At 37.6% G+C, this 20,154-nt stretch overlaps 1 protein-coding gene across 7 annotated transcripts in view; it reads right to left on the bottom strand.

Annotated features, from left to right (window-relative positions):
* The window catches only part of R3hdm1 (R3H domain containing 1), a 153,612-nt gene that overhangs the window by 84,312 nt on the left and 49,146 nt on the right, over positions 1-20,154 (bottom strand). For 5 of the 7 annotated variants that reach the window (XM_042683449.1, XM_042683450.1, XM_042683454.1 and 2 more), the window contains exons 2-4: positions 12,620-12,828; positions 9,447-9,657; positions 331-420 (exon numbers count right to left, since the gene is read on the bottom strand). In XM_042683449.1, coding sequence (XP_042539383.1) covers positions 331-420; positions 9,447-9,617 — 261 coding nt within the window. In that variant the 5' untranslated portion in view covers positions 9,618-9,657; positions 12,620-12,828. The remainder of the gene's footprint in view (positions 1-330; positions 421-9,446; positions 9,658-12,619; positions 12,829-20,154) is intronic. The other 2 variants (XM_042683451.1, XM_042683456.1) reach the window with 1 other exon arrangement.

Raw genomic sequence — 20,154 nt, 5'->3', positions numbered from 1 at the left:
AGTACTGACAAATTTCTATAATTTAAAAACTAAAAGGGCAGATTTTATTGTAATTTTATCTAGAAATATTACTTTAACATTCTGTAACTTTTCAATACTAATTCATTACTCTCTTAAGGCCACATTTTTAGTTAATTGTATGATCTCAAAGTTTTTTCATAAGCATTTTCAACTTTGCATCTGTATCTTTGTTTCCAAGTATTACCAATCCAGTTTCACTTCATAAAAATAAAACACACACTCAACTTTTACTTAACCATATGAAAGAACATCTCCAGTTCCACCATATCTCCAAACAACATTTTTTTGGGGGGAGATTTTTTTTTTTACCTGGTTCTCCTGTGATATCTCTGCTGCAGGAGGTGGTGGAGATTCTTCACACACTGCAAGGCTCCGAACTAGCTTTAATTTTGAGCTTGACTAGAGAGAAGTATTTAAAATTAACACTACATTTCATAAATCTAGGGCATATCTATCCAAAAGACTCATGAAGAGTGTTTGCAAATTTCCTTATAGCTTTGCCATATATAAAATTGGATGAAATGTGCAAGTTAAATATATCATTAAACACTACTAAAGTCCTTTGTTAAGAGGAAAAACAACAGTTGATGTCTTGAAAATTATAACAATAGCAAGAATGAGAATAATTCCAACTTCAAAACTAAAGAATGGTAAGAAAGCGATTTACTCTACAGAAATACCAAAGATAAAAAAGCAATGCATAAAAGCGACTTGGCAAGACAAAAACCCCAAATAAAACAAAACAAGCTTTTTGCTCCCCCAAAAATATGTAAAAAAAAACAAACTAAACTGAATGTAGTGCCATATGAAAACAAGGATTCATCAAGCATGAAGGAAGGCCCTTGGCATGCCAGCACACCAAATATTTACTATACCTTAGACCTTTTTCCTGTCTGTCCAAATGACTGCAGTGGCCGCTGAATATACAATAAGAAAGATTTTTATTAAATTCCATACTGAGACAGAAAATTTGTTCACAGAAAAACTAGCTTTGCACAATGTATGCAAAATGAGGAAATCAGAGATAGTTCTCGAGTAAGTATTGATTCCTCCCAAAAGGACACTTGCAGAAGATTCTTTAAAATCTTCTGTGGGTTAACATTTTTTCTTTATGTCAGCAAATGGCCACAGTTTCTGTTAACTGAACTTTAAGGAACTTATAAAGTGATTAGTAATAGCAAAATAGAACACATTTATTAACTCTCTAACATCATATTTTAGCCTGTGTTCAGTGTATGGAGGAACCACACTAAATCACTCAACAATTTAAAATATCTGAGCTGAGAAATATTCCAATCTTACTAAAAGAATGTTTCAAATGCACAGGGTCAGAATACTAGCAAATATCTACCAACTAAGCCTTTTTGTCACAGTAGGAAGTATTCTACCAGTTTTAGTAATAAAATCCCACTTGCTAGTTCTGGGGTAGATCAATGAAATGGAAACAAAGGGGACAGACTTACGATAGAAATGTTTAAGCATGACTGAAAGATAATGAGTCCCATAACCAGGGAACCTACTAAGATTGGCTCTAGTTTGTGAAATCAAGTGTCTGTGACACAAAATATTCTTCCTTCCTATTTCTATCTCATCTACTTTTCTAAATCCAGTCCCAAATAGTGTAGGGTGTATCACTTATAGTCAGTAATATGAGGGAGCCAGTTTGGTAACAAATACAAAATATACTCTAAGTCCCTCATCCTTAGACTAGAATAGTTAACATAAAAAAGATTTAAAAAATGCCGCTATTCTAAACGTACCTTAAAACCACTTCTTTGGAAGCCAATAGAAATAAAAGCCCATAGTAACAATATATATCATGACTCCTATTTTGAGTACAAATATAAGAAGGACAGCATTCTGAAGAGTTTGATTTTGTATCACCAAATTGACAATAAAAGCAATGGAAAAAAAAAAAATGGAGCCAGGCACTTGTGGCTCACACCTATAATCCTAGCTACTCTGGAGGCTGGGGTAGGAAAGACTATGAGACTCTTATTTCCAATAAAGTATTCAGAAAATGCCAGTAGTGGTGCTGTCTGGCTCAAGTAGAAGAGTGTTAGCCCTGAGCACAAAGAGGCTCAGGGACAGCACCCAGGTTCTGAGTTTAAGTCCCAGGATAAGCAAAAAAACAAAAACAACAACAACAAAAAAAACCAACAGCAAAACTTCCTGCTTCTTAGAAAGAAGAAAATGGTATGGATGTATATGTGTATACATACACACACATGTGCTTTGTTGTGATATAAAAGAGGGCTCCTGCAAGTTGGTACTGTTTTGTTTCACCTGCTTTCTTTAGTTAGATGAAAACTTTTCACCTATTGTAAATTACATCAATAAACAGAAGTTGTAGCTGGGCACTGGTGGATCTTGCCTATAATCCTAGCTACTCAGGAGGCTGAGATCTGATGGTTGCAGCTCAAAGCCAGCCCAGGCAGGAAAATCTGTGAGGCTCTCCAATTAATCTCCAATTAACTACCAGAAAACTAAAAGTGGAACTGGGCTTGAGGACAGCACCCAGCCCTGAGTTCAAGTCCCATGACTGGCCAAAAAAAAGAAGTTGCACAGTCAGAGTGAACACTTACAAGGAAAAAAGTGGGAGAACAGTAACTAGTGAAAACTAGGAAAATGTACATGACTAAAGGAGCAGAAAAGAAAAATATTAGTGAATTACCCTTTAATTCTCTTGCATTTCTAAATATCAATGATATAAATCCATATACTAAAAATGTCTAAGAGTTGATTAGCTGGTAAAGTCAAAGCTATATCCATTTGCAGAAGGACTAGATTTAAAGTTCTAACTTTGTTTCTGACTAGTAGGTAATTTATTATTCAGTTTACCCTTAACTATACAAAAAATTCATAATATTTGTATTTCAAGAACAGGATTCTTAAATGATTCACTGGAAGGGTAGGATTTTTTTAAGGTATTTATTTATTTATATATTTACTTATTGTTGGTCATGAGGTCTGACCTCTGGGCCTGGGCACTGTCCCTCAGCTCTTTAGCTCAAGGTTAGCGCTCTACCACTTGAGCCACAGCACCACTTACAGTTTTCTCTGCTTATGTGGTGCTGAGGAATCAAACCCAGGGCCTCATGCATGGTAGAAGCACTACCACTGAGCCACCTTCCTAGCCCTTAAATGTGAGTTTATAAACTCTAAATCACTAAATAACAGAAAACCAATCTTCTGCCTCTTTAAAAAGCAAGAGATTTCAGACAAGTTGCTTAAGAATCAGATATTAATGTTTTAAAAAATCTATAAAATGAAGGTCATATTGCATGTTCTTCATACTGCAATATTCATAGACTTACACATGTATAAACTCAGTTTTAATTCATAAAAACCTCTGATGAAGAAGAAAAATGAGAAAAGACACCAAATTTTTACTGTACATCACATAGTCTGCCTGTTACTAAGGAACTGAAGACAATTTCCGCTCTCATGAATATGACAGAATGAGCTATTAAATAGCAAACAACCAACTGGCTACCTCTACTCAAGAGGATGAGATCTGAGGACCCAGGTTCAAAGCCAGGTTGGGCAGGAATGTCTATTAGACTCCTTATCTCTAATGACTAAAAAGTTGGAAGTACAGTTGGGGCTCAAATGATAGTGCTAGTCTTAAGGATAAAAGCTCAGGGGCAGTGCCCAGGCCCTGAGTTCAAGCCTCATGACCAGTGCATGCATGTACACACAACTAGCAAACAACCTAAGAACCTTAGAATCTTGCTTCAATGCACTTTACCCTTATTAAAAAAAAACACACAAAAGCCCGCGCCAATGGCTCACGCCTGTAATCCTAGCTACTCAGGAGGCTGAGATCTGAGGGTCACCGTTCAAAGCCAGCCTAGCCAGGAAAGATTGTGAGACTCTTAAATCCAATAAACCACTAGAAAACCAGAAATGGAGCTGTGGCTCAAGTGGTAGAGTGCTAGCCTTGAGCTGAAAAGCTCAGGGACAGCGCCCAGGCCCAGAGTTCAAGCCTCATGGCCGATAAAAAAGACAACCTCCCCCCCAAACAACAACAACAACAATAACAACAACAACAACAAAACCAACAAAAACACCACAAAAAAACAAAATTTTCTTAACTAGGCATTGATGGTACATTGTATGTAATCCTAACTACTCAGGCTGAAATCTGAAATTCCAATTCCAAGTCAACTCAGGCAGGCAAGTTTGTGAGACTATTACATCCAATTAACTACTAAAATGCCACAAGTTAAGCTATGGCTCAAGTGCTATATAGCACTAGCTTTGAGCACAAAGCCCCAGGACAAGCATAAAACCAAGGACACAACAACAAAAAACGCTTGTTGTGGATTACATATTCTTGTGGTAGACAGCATTTCAAAGATGGTCCACAAGACAACACAAATTTAGGTACAGCTTGTGTATGATGAAATTTTACAGAATTAACTAAGCCTCAAGTCTGCTGATCTTAACACACATATTTAAAATGAAGTGAAGCCTTTTAAGACCATGAGTATTTTTTGTTTGGAAATAGGACAAGTCAACAGAGATTCAAAAGTCTCAATATAATGCTATTAGCTTTGCAGGTAAGAGAGGCCATCTTTGGACGTTGGGTAGTTTTTTTTTGGGCAAAGAGCCTGAAAGACATCCCAGAAACACAGGGGCTGGGAAGGTGGCTCAGTGGTAGAGCGCTTGCCTTGCATGCTCGAGGCCCTGGGTTCAATTCCTCAGCACCACATAAGCAAAAAGAAAAAAGCTGGAAGTGGCGCTGTGGCTCAAGTGGTGGAGTGCTAGCCTTGAGCTGAAGAGCTGAGGGATAGTGCCCAGGCCCAGAGTTCAGGCTCCACGACGGGACTCCCCCCCCCCCCCCCCAAAAATCCCAGAAACACATATGCAAATCATTTGGGAACAGTTGGAATGAGCCTTAAAAGATTTTATCAGCATTTTTAAGAGAAGGGCTCAGCTTGGCTGACATCTTTGATTTTGGTTTTGTTAACCTAAACCCTAAGTAGAGAACCCAGCTGAGTCTACTATGAATTCATAAACAAATATTGCTCTATGCCTTTCAATTTGTGATAATTTGTTATACAGTAAATATATTACTTTAGAAGTAAGACAATAAGAAAATGAATCATTTCACTTTAATAGCAAAAAACAGAAATTACATAACATACCAGAAAATTTGGCACATACATACATACATATGTACCCACAAAAAAGCAGGAAAAACTAGTTCTATTTACTAAATACCCTTTATTTCCTATTTTCGTTATCAGTTTTGCAGCCAGATTTGGCTTTAAAAAGAAATTCTCTCATATGAACGTGTGTGTGTATTTTTTTTTTTTTTTTGGTGCCAGTCCTGGGGTTGAACTCAGGGGTACTGTCTATGACCTTTTTTGTTTGAGGCTGGTGCTCCAGCACTTTAAGCTACAGCTCCACTTCTGTTTTTTTGTTGGTTAATTGGACATGAGTCTCATGGACTATCTTGCTCCAGCTGGGTTTGATCAGGATCCTCAGATCTCAGCCTCCTGAGTAGCTAGGATTACAAGTGTAAGCTACTGGTACCTGGCTTAATATACAATTATCTTTAAAATGGACTTTACATAAGTACAACCTACTTTTCACGTGATAGGTCTTCACTGTCACAGAAAAATTTGACAGCTTATTTAACAGCTTCTATTAGTCCAGAGAAATGCTAATTAAATTGGAATTTAGAAGGCTTAGCTACTAAGTTCCCAATTTATAGTTCATACAAGTTATACTGAAGTACCTAGGAACTATGTAAACAAATAGCTACATAAAATATTCTTAGTGGAATTTCAGGAAATATGAAAAAAGATCAGAGTAATCTTCATGAGTTATACTAGGATTTATCACAAAAATAACTGTAAAATATCACTCAAGATATGAAATTGCTTTTCATTTATAATTAGTAACTTTTATGAACAAATACACTGTAATGGTTCAAACATAACAACTGAAGATTCTTAATACACAATGAAGACTGGAATACTGATCTATGCAAGAGTAAAGATTAATGGTGAAGTTACGGAAAATTATAATGAATTCAATGTCTAGCTCTAGGTCAGAAGGTGGTCTAAACAACTGAAGTCAGATTGTCAATTTCTATTGGAAAACAACTACCACAACGAACAACAAGAGAGTCAAGAGAGCTGGCTTAAAATCTAGAAGTAATTTTAAAAAGTAAAATGCATTATGGTAAGTGAACTGAAGGATTTAAACAATTGAGTTTATTAAATATTAGGGTTAATATAAGTATTATTGAATTGAAATCTGGTAGAGTATATGTCAAGAAATAAGCTTTGCTTTTTATTTTCTTCTTTGTCTTTATTTTCTTCTTTGACAGATTTCATAGTTGCACTATGGCGTATATATAATTGACAATCGTTACCAATAAGTGTAATGATAATATTCTTGATAACATGTTCCATATTAGGCTCTATGTGCTAGGTATGTTACTTTTTTTTTTTCCCCCTAGTCCTGGGGCTTGAATTCAGGGCCTGGATACTGTCCCTGAGTTTCTTTTGCTCAAAACTAGCACTCTACCACTTGTGCCACTTTTGGTTTTCTGCTGGTTTATTGGAGATAAGAGTCTCACAGACTTTCCTGATTGGATTGGCTTTGAACCATGATTCTCAGATCTCAGCCTCCTGAGTAACGAGGATTACAGATGTGAGCTTACAGGTGCTGGCTTTTTTTTTTTTTTGGTGAGGGGGAGGGCAGCCTTATTAGATTATCGGTGCTCTATAGTTCATGAAAGTTAACTTCAGAGAAATCAGATGTAAGATTTTCATCTTAATTATCAAAGCTTTTATTATATAAACAGGAAGATTCAAAACTCTTTCTTGAACTGATTCTGTTTGTAAAACATTCACTTATACACCAGCAATTATTTGTACAACTCTAACAAGTAAGGCCTATCTGTTAAACAAAAAAACCCACAGTTCCCTCATTTCCTCCAGAACACAATTTACAAACACAATTTAACACAAGTTTGATTAGTTATTCTGTTGTTAATAATGTGTGTGGTGGGAGGGGCACTGTTCCAATATATATAGTGTGTATATATAAGCTTTGAGAAATACCTTGAAGTTACCAAAGACAAATGTCTAGCAATCTATTAGAGTAGGCAATTCCATATGATTTAGACTATTACTGCTTTTAGTTTTTAATGTCTCACTATGTAGTCTAGGCTGGGTTAAAACTTGTGATCCCCTTAGCCTCTAAGGCTGCTGCTAGCTTACTATACTGGGCTAACTAGAATTATTATTTTCTAAACAAAATGTCCTATTACTTGTTGTAAAGCAGTTGGCTTTTACATCATTCTAAATGAAAAAAAAAAAAAAAAGAAAAAGGAAAAATTACTTTTTTTACTTGAACCTGTCCTGTTTAAGTTATACCATTGCAGTAAACTCTTTACCATGTGCCTCGGATGGGGGCCTCTATTTCTTTAAAGCTCATAGTGGAGGAAATATTCTACCATAAATTCTAAAAAACTTTGAAGAAATAGAAAAACATGAAATTCATTCCCATATATTCTTTTGTCTTTCCATACAAATATTTATAGCTAACATGATACATGGAACATAAGGTTAAAAATAAACATTGTATACTTCTGTATACAATGCTATTTCCTTGGTACAGAATAGGTGTTAAAATAAATTTCTTTAGTGTAAACAACTGACCATCATGTGATCGTAGTCATCAGAATGTTCTTATGCTAAGTATCAATGGGCAACATAACAGACATACTAAAAATGAAATAATGCAATTAATCATTTGTTCATAAGCATGGCCTCCAAGAATGTAGAAGGAGGTTAAAAAGGAAATCTTTTTTTTTTTTTTGGTAGGTCGTAGGGCCTGAACTTGGCCTGGGCACTGTCCCTCAGCTCTTCAGCTCAAGACTAGCGCTCTACCACTTGAGCCACAGTGCCCACTACCAGCTTTTTCTGTGTATGTGGTGCTGAGGAATGGAACCTAGGGCCTCATGCATGCTAGGCAAGCACTCTATCACTGAGCCACCTTCCTATCATTCCAATCACATATGCAATAGAATTTTAGCTAATTTTCTCTAATGAAATCATGATACCGGCATTTGGCAATTACTCAATGGCAAAAGTTTTGATGTTTTAAAAATACTATAATCAAAAATGACTGGAAAATGGTTTATGTCTAATTTCTTAAATAAATATACCCGATTGTACTTAATCAGCCTCTTATCTCCAATAAACCACCAGAAAACCAGAAGTAGCATTGTGGCTCAAGTGGTAGAGCACTAGCCTTGAGCTGAAGAGCTCAGGGACAGCGCCCAAGACCCTGAGTTCAAACTCTATGACCATCACCACTACTATCAACAACAAAAAATGTGGTATAAAGTAGTTATAAATTCTTTCCTACTGAGAGATAGATCTAATTCTTCATCTGAGCTATTTTATTGATGATATGTGTCACCAAAATATAGTGAAGATGTTGTAGGATGTCCAAGCTTGGTTCAAAGCTTTGTTCTGCTCTCTTATCTCTTGGAACATTCTTTGATTTTTGAGCTGCTATATAAGAAGTCTGGCTCAGCAGGCCTTCCATCATAGAAAGACCATGGCTCAGGGAGTACGAGGTATAGGATGAATGAACCCAGCATTCTAGTTAATCCTACCAATGTGCCAGACATGAGGGACACAGCACTGGGCTGTCTAGGTGGGCTAAATAGCCAATTAACTATCACTAAGAGACTACTTTGGATGCCTTGTAGAATAGAGAATGCACTCAGTCACACATTGCTCAGTTTCCTAGTTCACAAATCATATTTAACAAGAAAATGATTGTAAAATTATTAGCATTTTATTTTTACACAACAAGTAACTGAAATACCTTATAAAAGAGAATCTATTATTCAACTTATTTTCCATCTACAATTGGAAGTAAAAGCCCTTTTCATGCTAAGTTTTTAGTCTTCATATATGCATAAAGTTCTCAGTCTTTATATGAGACCAGTATCAGAAGCATCCAGTGACATTTCTCTGTCCTTTCCTCCTACCACCCTTAATTGCTTTATTCAGTGATGGTTGACTGAGAAATTCCCAAAGGATTGTTTCTGTCAATAGAGTTTTTGCATATTCAACTACTTTAGTTTTTTCTTTTCTAAGAGCACTTAAATTCATAACTTTCACAGGACTGGTAGTTAGGGGAAAGATAGAATCACAAGGTAGATAAAAATAAAATACATGGGCTACACATAAAACATATTATGTTGTAATGATAATATACCAAATCAAATAGCAAAGACACAGAAGCTTAATCAGATGACTCAAATGTAAGAGTTCAGAAGGATCAATTTAACTGTTTTAGAATTCTATAGTGAATTTTATATGGAAAGAAGCATAATCAAGTAGTATTAATTATTTTGTAGACATGAAGAAAATCCTATTTACCTGCAAATCAATATTGTTGTCAATACAACGGTCATTCTTCTCTGCCAAAATCTTCCCATAGTTTTCTGATTTGATAAGATTTTCAACTCTGGTGGTATCTTTCACTTCTGCCTCCAAATCCTTCATTGTTTCAGTTTCATCTTTTATAGTAACAGTATCAGACATCCTCATTAGCAAAGGTTATTTTAGAATTCTACAGGGAACTTGAAGCCTTAGTGAGAAAAAATATCTTAATTAGGTTTTAAATTCTTTTACATTTAATTATTATACAATACTGACTTCTATATTCCAGGAATTAATGATGAATATACATATACAAAAGCAAGATTCTTGCTTTCAAGAACTAAACTAGGGCTGGGAATGTGGCTTAGTTGGCAGAGTGCTTGCCTAGCATGCATAAAGCCCTGAGTTCCATTCCTCAGTACCACATAAAAAGAAAAAGCCAGAAGTGGTGTTGTGGCTCAAGTGGTAGCTTTGAGCAAAAAGAAGCTCAGAGACAGTGCTCAGGCCCTGAGTTCAAGCCCAGGACTGGCAAAAAAAATCCAAAAAACGAAACAAAACAAAACACCTAGTTTCCGGTTTCTATGTAAAAACAACAAAAAGACATAATACAATAAGGATATAAGCTGATTTCCAAGCACAGGTTAATTGTGAAAATTAGTAAGAAAGAGCTAATTAAGATAGAAGGTAGTGATTAGATGGTAATATATGTATTTTTAAATGACTTTACAAGTTTCCTCTAAAAGAATTACTATATTATTCAGTTAAATCAAAATTTATCACAACTTTCATATGTATTCCTATAATTCTACGTATCTTAAAATCCCTGAATTCTGAAAATGAAACCCACAGGTGATCAGACACAGAATGCCAATATATTTAATGTCATTAATAAATTTAAGAAAAACACAAGTAACTTCAAACTAGTTATCAAATTGAAATGTATAGAAATTAATCCTGAAGACAGCTGTCATTTTAGGGCATGTGAAAAATGTTCCAAAAACTAGAAGAATTGGATGCAAACAATTCTAAAATAAAATAAAAAAATCAGTGGGCACATAGAAAAACAGATGTAAATAGGTAAAAGTAGGTAAGTAACAAAAGGATCTCAGGGTGATTATGTTAGTGTTCATAGTAAAAATTTTTCAACTCCTCTGTAATTTTTCTTTTTCTAAATGTCAGTACTGGGGCTTAACTAAGGGTCTCACACTATCACTTGGATATTTTGCTCAAGTCTGGTACTCTGCCACTTGAGTTACACCACCACTTTTGTTTTTTGCTGGATGTAAAGAAACTTATGGACTTTTCTTCCCAGACTGGCTTGCCTTGCCTGCATGAAGTCCTGGGTTTGATTCCCCAGCACCACATAAGCAAAAAGAAAATAAGCCGGAAGTGGCACTGTGGCTCAAGTGGTAGAGCGCTAGCCTTGAGCTGAAGAGCTGAGGGACAGTGCTCAGGCCCAGAGTTCAGGCCCCACGACCCCTCCTCAAAAAAAATGTATTTTTTACCTGACTTATATAACTATAATCCCTCTGTCACCTTTATAGTAATTTTTTTTTTTTTTTTTTACAAAAAAGTAGAGATGGGGGGCTGGGAAGGTGGCTCAGTGGTAGAGCGCTTGCCTTGCATGCATGAGGCCCTGGGTTCCATTCCTCAGCACCACACAAGCAAAATGAAAAAAGCCGGAAGTGGCACTGTGGCTCAAGTGGTAGAGCGCTAGCCTTGAGCTGAAGAGCTGAGGGACAGTGCCCAGGCCCAAAGTTTAGGCCCCACGACCGGCCAAAAAAAAAAGGGGCTAGGAAGAGGGCTCAGTGGTAGAGTACTTGCCTTGCATGCCTGAGGCCCTGGGTTTGATTCCTCAGCACCACATAAGCAAAATGAAAAAAGCCGGAAGTGGCACTGTGGCTCAAGTGGTAGAGCGCTAGCCTTGAGCTGAAGAGCTGAGGGACAGCACCCAGGCCCAGAGTTCAGGCCCCACGACCGGACCCCCCCCCCCCCAAAAAAAAAAAAGTAGAGATGGGAAAAACAAGGTTTGAGGCCAACTTATACGTAAGATTCCATTTCAATCAATAGCTGGACAAGGTGGTACAAAACTGTCAGCCTTTTTAAGTGGGAAGCAGAGGTAAGTAGGTAACAGTCCAGGTTTGTCTGGGCATACATCTAAGACTCTATTTGAAAAACGAAGGAAAGCTGGGTGCCAGTGGCTCATGCCTGTAATCCTAGCTACTCAGGAGGCTGAGATCTGAGGGTCACCATTCAAAGCCAACCTAGCCAGGAAAGATCGTGAGACTCTTATATCCAATAAACCACCCAGAAAACCAGAAGTGGCACTATGGCTCAAGTAGTATAGTGCTAGCCTTGAACTGAAGAGCTGAGGGACAGCGCCCAGGCCCAGAGTTCAAGCCCCATGACCAACCCCCCCATTAAAAAAAAAAGGAAAACCAAGGGGAAAAAAATGACTGGAAGTATGGCTCAAGGAGTAGAAAGTCTACATAGCAATCACAAGCCTAAAGTTAAACTCTCAGGTCCACAAAAAAGGAGTATGTTTTACAATGAAGTAAATATACTGTAGGAATTTATAAGTATTTCTGAAAATTAAAAAGAAAAGAAAAGAAAAACCCAGAAACTGGGTGCTAGTGGCTCACGCCTGTAACCCTAGCTACTCAGGAGGCTGAGATCTGAGGGTCACAGTTCAAGCCCCATGACTGACAAGAAAGAAAGAAAGTTAAAGAAAATAGATTCTAAATAAAATTTAAAAAAAAAAAAAAGAAAAAAAAAAGAAAATAGATTCTTCAGGTTAGAGGGGTAGTTTAAGTTGTAGAGTGCCAATCTAATGAGTGAGCAGAGTTAGCACAAGGCTCTGAGTTCAAACTCAAGTACCATACAAACATAAATCACAAATCTAGAAATCACAGGTAGACGATTTGAGATAAAACAAAAACACAATGAAGTCTTCCTTATGCTGGGCTATATTTCCAGCACTTGTGAAAATGAGAGGGTAGGATCAGCTTGAGGAACTCAGTAGGATCCAGTCTTAAATAAAAAAGAAAAAACAACTATATCTTATACCAAAAGTTGATTGGTTCATTCTAATATCAACAAGGTTGTAAAGAAGAAGAGGGTAGAGTTTCCAAAACAAGAAATGTGTTCTTCAAGATAGCAATGAGTATTACCTGATGTGTCTTATGGATTTGGTATTGTGGTGTTCCACAAAAGTAAAATAAAATAATCCAAGGTTCCTTTTCACAGCTGTCAGCCAGGATGTCAATTGTATTGAACCATGTGAAATCTGGCAGGAGGAGTCCCATGTCCTTGTCACCACTGTAGATTCCTGGGCTGAAATGGACTGTCTTGGATCAAATATATCATATCTTCCAGTGGCCTAAAATAAAAACAAAAGACATTTGCACAGAACAGGCAAGGGGAATAGAATACTTCACAGTACTGTTGGTAGTATTATTATTTTCCTGTCCTAAACAAGAGTCAGAACACTTGCATTTAATTCTGACATGTGTTAGTTACATGAACCTAAATAAGCCACTAAGGCCTAAAGAGTTATCAGTAAAGGCAAAAGACCAAGGAGAGGAAGTAAACTAATATGAAAGTCTGCAAGGAGGCCAGTGTTGTAAGGGAGATATCAGCTCCTTTTTAAAGAAAAAAAAAAAAAAGCCTACCCAAGATCACAACCAAGAGAACTTTAATTCTGAGAAGTATGATTTCTATAGTTTTTTTTTCTTTTTTAAATTTTATTTTATTGTAAAGATGCTGTACACAGGGGTTACAGTTTCATGAGTAAGGTAATGAGTATATTTCTTGTCGAACACTGTTACCCCTTTGTTGTTCTCCTACCATCTCCCCACCCCAAGCTGTAAAGTTCATTTCTGACATAGTATCTTGTGAGTATCATTGTTGCAATGGGTCATCCTTTGTCCATCTTTCAGGTAGCCTAAAATGGGTGAAATTGAGATCAATGAGGGAAGAATGACAGAAAAGGTGACACTGATCAAACGTTGAACTGAAACCCTTTTGTACACTACACAAAAATTAAATTTAAAAGACAAAAAATTAAGATTACATGATTAATCATACTCTCCAGTAAAAAAAAAGTAGAAAATACCTGGGCGCCTGTAACCTAGCTGCTCTGGAGGCTGAGATCTGAAGATCACGGTTCAAAGCCAGCCCAGGCAGAAAGTCCATGAGACTCCTAATCTCCAATAAACCACTCAGAAAACTGGAAGTGGTGCTGTGGCTCAAGTGGTAGAACCCTAGCCTTGAGCTGAAGAGCTGAGGAACAGCGCCCAGGCCCAGAGTTCAGGCTCCACGATCGACACCCCGCCACCCCCCAAAAAAGGTTAGAAAATAACAAAAGACTATATAATAAGTCATTAAACAATTTCAAAGAAACTCACACTGCTTGCTATAATAAACTGTCTACAAAGGTTGGAAAAATTTTAATGACATTTTAAAAAGCTCCCTCTCACATACACACACACACACAAGCACTGTTTTTTGTGCCAATATTAGAGTTTGAACTCAGAACCTGGCTATTCACTAGCTTTCTCCGCTTAAGGCTAGTACACTACCACTTGATCCACGGCTTTCTGCCGTTTAACTGAAGATAAGAGTCTCATGTACTTACCTGCCTGAGTTGGCTTTGAACAACTATCCTCACATCTCAGCATCCTGAGTAGCTAGAATTATAGGTATAAGCCATGGTGCTTGGCTCCATATTTTATTTTAAAAACCAGCTTCATTTTATACTTATTTGGTATAAATGAAAGCATCCTAACAAGTAAATAATTCTAAGAAGATCATGTGGCTTCCTTTGATACTTCTCTTTTCAATAAGTAGAAAAATACACATAAGGTTAAACAATTAAGCATAATGAGGTCTACACGTCAAGGTGTTTAATACTAAAGAAGCTATTCATACATCATAGAATTACTCATATTTTATGTTCACTGTTCAAAAACTATTTTGAAATATGGTATGATATAACTTCACATTCGCTTTCACATCTTAGCTTCCATATTTTTGACTAAAGGATAATAGTACAGAAGTATCACAAACGTCAAAGGTTTTTTTTTCATCTTGTTCTGAATAAACTTCATTATCCACTAAGTCAAATGATTTTTAAATAAGTAAGTTCCACTAAAACCAAGCAAAAATTAAGTAGCTTTCAACACAATTATTCTCAATTTTAACTTTTTTCCTTATAAAACTGTAGACACAAGGTGGCAGCACTCACTAAGGAGCCAAATACTTTCCATGGGGGCTCCCTCCCAGCCCCATCCATAAAAGGACTGTTTTAACCAGGAATTTTTAAATTTGGAATCTAAATGTACCCATGATTTAGAATCAAAGTGACTAAGGAGAGTATCTAGGAAGGAGGCAATGCATAATAGAGAGCAAGTAAGCTCTCTAGAAATGAGTAAGTAATTAAGCTCTTATTAGAAATGAGGTTAGCTGTGTGTCTGTGGCTCTTGCCTGTAATCCTATCTATTCAGCAGGCTGAGATCTAAGGATCCTAGTTCCAAGCCAGGCCATGCAGAAAAGTCAGTGAGATTCTTACCATTAATTAACCACCAAAAAGCTAAAAGTACTTGAACCAAAATACTTTGGCTCAAGTGCCTTGAGCAGAAAAGCTCAGGAATAGTGTCCAGGCCCTGAATTTGAACTCTGGACCACCATAAAAGAAAAAAAAAAAAAACCAAAACAACAAAAAGAAGAAATGACTAAACCAGCTGTGTCCATCGTATCATACCCTCAACAAATTACTTAATCTTTACGCCTCTGTTTTCTGACCTGTGAATTGGGAAAGAAAATATCTGGTTTATAGTTTGCTGTGAGGAGTGGCTGATTAAATGTAAACCACCCACCATATCCTTTCCCAAGAATAGCCACTGGACTTACACTAAGCAGGATAGTGAGGAGGCTTACATAGGTCCACCACTGTGTCTAAGGCATAAACCCAGGAGAGGAGAATAAGCATCATAACGAATGTGGGGCATATGCTTATGTATGGCAGAAGAGAGGGCTTACTCAGGCATCCCTTTTATCTGGTATGAAGCCTCCATTCTTTGGATTACCAAAGATTTTATAAGCATGTTAAAGTCACGGACAGGAAGCCACAAAATACCCAAGGTATATCTTGTCACTACTGCAACACTTAGAATTTGGTGTTTAAAACACCAAATAAGGGGCTGGAAAGGTGGCTCAGTGGTGCTTGCCTTGCATGCATGAGGCCCTGGGTTTGATTCCTCAGCATCACATAAGCAGAAAAAGCCAGGAGTGACGCTGTGGCTCAAGTGGTAGAGTGCTAGCCTTGAGCTGAAGAGCTGAGGGACAGCGCCCAGGCCCAGAATTTAGACCCCACGACCGACAAAAAAATAAAAAATAAAATAAATAAAATAAAACAGCAAATATTATAGTTATATTAAAAGTTAAAGTGATTATATAATTTATAAGTTTTTATAAAAGAAAGACAACTTTTGATAGCTGAAGAATAGGAGGGAATAATTTGATATTGGAGTTTTATGAGATAAAAGTTTTATGGAAAAGTAAGGTGTTATATGAATGTGCTATTATTTTGAATGAAGAAAACAGAAAAGGAAATGTGAAACAGTATATGAACTAGGGTGAAGACAAAAACTTGCTAATCTAGAGTTGATAAAAACAGAGGAACTAGAAACTTTTTTTTTTGGGGTAGGTCATGGGGCTTGAACTCTTGGCCTGGGTGTTGTCTTTCAGCTCTTTAGCTTAAGGCAAGTGCTCTAGCATTTGAGTTACGTGTGCCACTTCGCCACTTCCGGTTTTCTGGTGGTTTATTGGATATAAGAGTCTCATGGATTTTCCTGTCTGGGGTGGTTTTGAATGTGATCCTCAGATCTCAGCTTCTTGAGTAGCTAGGATTACAGGAGTGAACCACCGGCGCCCAGCTGGACTAGAAACTCTTATACGTTATAAATCCACTTTAGCAAACACCATGTGATAGCAAACGAAGTTTCTCATATTCTACAATTTTACAACTCAAATGTCAAATGAAACAACATTCTACATTCTAAGGAGAATCATACATGCATACAAGATATGTATAAAATGATTCACTGATTTGTTTTAGAGGAAAAGACATTTGAAAATAATGTGACAGTCATACACAATAATATAAAATAATTCATACAACACTATAAAATAATTAAAATAAGTGAACTAAAGATAGATATAGCACCTTAAGTCCCAAAAAGAATGTCAGAATGTTTAGCAAAACAAAATGATCTTTTTTTTTTTTTTGCCGGTCATGGGGCCTGATCTCTGGGCCTGGGCGCTGTCCCTCAGCTCTTCAGCTCAAGGCTAGCGCTCTACCACTTGAGCCACAGCGCCACTTCCAGCTTTTTCTGCTTATGTGGTGCTGAGGAATCGAACCCAGGGCCTCATGCATGCAAGGCAAGCGCTCTACCACTGAGCCACCTTCCCAGTCCAACAAAATGATCTTTACCATGGTCATGTAACTTTTTAAAACCACAAGCAGGTTTACTAAGGCCCATAGATAATAAGGACACTTTATGTTAGTAAGTACACCTAGAGAGTAAAGGGAAAAGTATTCGGAGCTTGCACTCAGGGCCTGAGCTTGTTTTTGCTCAAGGCTAGCTAGCACTCTACCATTTGAGCCAGAGTGCCACTTCTGGCTTTTTTTTTTTTTTTTTGGTCGGTCGTGGGGCATGAACTCTGGGCCTGAGCACTGTCCCTCAGTTCTTCAGCTCAAGGCTAGCCCTCTACCACTTAGCTACAGCACCACTTTGGGTTTTCTGGTGGCTTATTGGAGATAAGTTTCTTGCCAGGACTAGCTTTGAACCACAATCCTCAGATCTCAGCCTCCTGGGTAGCTAGGATTACAGGCGTGGGCCACCAGCACCCAGCCACTTCTGGCTTTTTTCTGAATAGTTTATTGAGATAAGTATTTCATGGGCCAGGCTGGCTTCAAACTGTGACCCTCAGATCTCAGCCTCCTGAATAGCTAGGATTACAGGTAGTCACCAGTGCCTAGCACACTTGATATTTTCATTAAAAATGTCCTAAAATCTATGTGTGGTGGGTTCATGCCTATAATACCAGCCCTCAGAAGGTAGAGGCAAGAAGACTGCATTTTTCGATCAGTTGTAGGGCTTGAAACTCAGGACCTGGGCATTGTCTCTAAGGTTTTGTGTTCAAGGCGAGTGCTCTACCATTTTGAGCCACAGCTTTTAGGCCATGACTTTTAGGAGGTTAATTGGAGACAAAAGTCTCACACTTTTCTGCCCAGATGTCTTCAAACCTCAATCCTCAGATCTCAGCTTCCTGAGTAGCTAGGATGGTATGAGACACCAACACCTAAAGACTGCAATTTTGAGGCCAGCCTCATAGCCAGACCCTGTCTCAAAGAGTACCCTATAACTGTAACCCCTCTGCATTTAGAAAAACCTTTTTTTTTTTTTTTTTAGCATTTTCAAATTAAAAAAAAGAAAGAAAGAACATTCTCCAACACCAGGCTCACAGCTGCAATCCTAGCTAGTCAGGAAGCTAAAACATGAGGATCTTGGTCCAAAGCTAGACTGGGCAGGAAAGTCCATGAGAAATATAACAGGAGCTTAGGAGACCAGTCAGAGTCGAAATGACTTATTTGGGGAAAATCACTGTATACACTGCAGTTCTTAATTATCAATATAGATGAAGTTACTTGTAGAATTTACTAAGGAAGTAAACTTGGGATAGAATGTGTAGGTAATGCTGCTGAAAACTTAACTAATGAGCTCAGGAGTGGGAAGACCAAAAATGGCAACTATATTTGACAGCAAGGACATCAGGAGATCAAAGAAAAGGGACTTTTGTATGGTTAAGACTTAATAGGCCAAAGAAGATAGAAAAGAGGAAGAAGGACTCTGAATGTTAGGAATAAAATAGAATAAGAAGGAGAATCTGAAGTGGGAACAAGTGAGGAAATGAAGAAAGAGTAAGAGAATGAGAATAAACAAGAAAGAGAGACTGAGTCCTTATCAAACAATAATTGGCTGTGGTGGTACAGGCCTGTTTAACCCAGCTACAGGGGAAGTACAATGGTTGGGCAAAGTAGTGCATACCTGTTATCCTCTGGTGGAGAAGACAAGTATTAACCAATTTGTCCAGACATGTAGTGGAGCCTAAGTAGTAGTATTGTAGTCCAGGCCTGCTTGGGCACAGAGCCAGATTGTACCTTGAAGTCAACCAATACAAGAAAAGTAGAAGCATAGCTTCTAGTGGTAAAGTGCCTAGCAAGTGACAGGCTCAGAGTTCAATCCCCAGTGCCCCTCCCCAAATTATTCTAGTGAGGTGACTCATGGTAGGCCTCCACCTCCTCATTAAGGAGATGATGCCGGATAGACACATAGAAAAACTAATCATATAATTAGAAGATTGGGCTTTGAGTCCTAATAATCAGACTTTTGGAAACAGAATTGTGATTTGACACTGAATGTAACTGTGAAGCTAATAACCCAATTAATCATGCTTGTTAAAGAAATCCAACAAAAATTCTGCACACTAGAGCTGACTGAGGTTTCCTGACAGGCCTTATTTTGTACACTGTCATCTACTGACGTGTGAGAAAGATAAGGAAGAAAGGGAAATTTTGCATTTAGGACCTTTTCAGATCTTGTACTATATGTCTTTTCTTTGGAGTGGTTCTAATTTGCTGTAATAAAACTATAATCCTAAATTTAATACTTTCCTGAGTTCTATGAGTCATTCTAGAAAATATCAAACATGAGAAAGTATAAGGACACTCAAATTTTTAACCAGCTGGTAAAAAGTGAGAGTAGCTGGGTGGTTGATCTAAGAGCAATCTCAGGTATGAATTTTCTGGCTTAACACAGGCTGGTTGTCTTAAGTCACTTCAGGTATCAACCTTTGGCACAGTATCTACAATCACTACTAATGTTGTCTAGCAAGATTCCTACTATCTATAGTTCATAATTCATAAAGGTGAATATCACCCTTAGCACAATTTGGTTTCTTTATTCAGCTTTCTTTTCCTTCTTTCCTCCCTCCCTCCTTCCATTGCTCCCTCCCTCATGCTGTCTGTCTGACTGTTGCTATTGCCAGTACTAGGTCTTGGAACTATGGACCTTCACTCTTCCTAAGCTTTTTTGCTACAACTGGCACTCTGCCACTTGAGACACGCCTCCAGTTCCTTTCTGCTGGTTAATTAGACATAAGAGTCTCAAAGAACTGTTTCTCCAGACTGGCTTCAAACCTTGATTCTCATATCTCAACTTTCTAGTAGCTAGGATTATAGGTAGGCCTGACCCACCAGTGTCTGACAAATTCAGCAAGTATGTCATTACTGAGTAGGACTCATAAATTTGAAACTTTAGCTATGTCTTTGTGATACCACTTTGATGAGTTATTCTCATTACACTTTCAAAATTATATGTCACTAAATAGTGTTTACTTTGTACTACTAATATAATTAAACACACTTATCTCTATTTACTTATTTTTTTTCTCTTGGTGCTGGTCCTGGGGTTTAAACTCAGGGCCTGGGAGCTGTTCCTAAGCTTTGTTGCTCAAGGCTAGCACTCTACCACTTGAGCCACACCTCTACTTACAGCTTTTTGGCACTTAACTGGAGATAAGAGTTTCAGGGACTTTCTGGCCTATGTTTGCTTCAAACTCATTCCTCAGATGTTAATCTCCT

This window comes from Dipodomys spectabilis, unplaced genomic scaffold (genome assembly GCF_019054845.1).
Source record: "Dipodomys spectabilis isolate Male_0828 unplaced genomic scaffold, ASM1905484v1 ptg000081l, whole genome shotgun sequence".
NCBI lineage: Eukaryota > Metazoa > Chordata > Mammalia > Rodentia > Heteromyidae > Dipodomys > Dipodomys spectabilis.
Note: the sequence above shows the minus strand (reverse complement) of the source record. Positions and strands in the feature narration are given on the sequence as shown.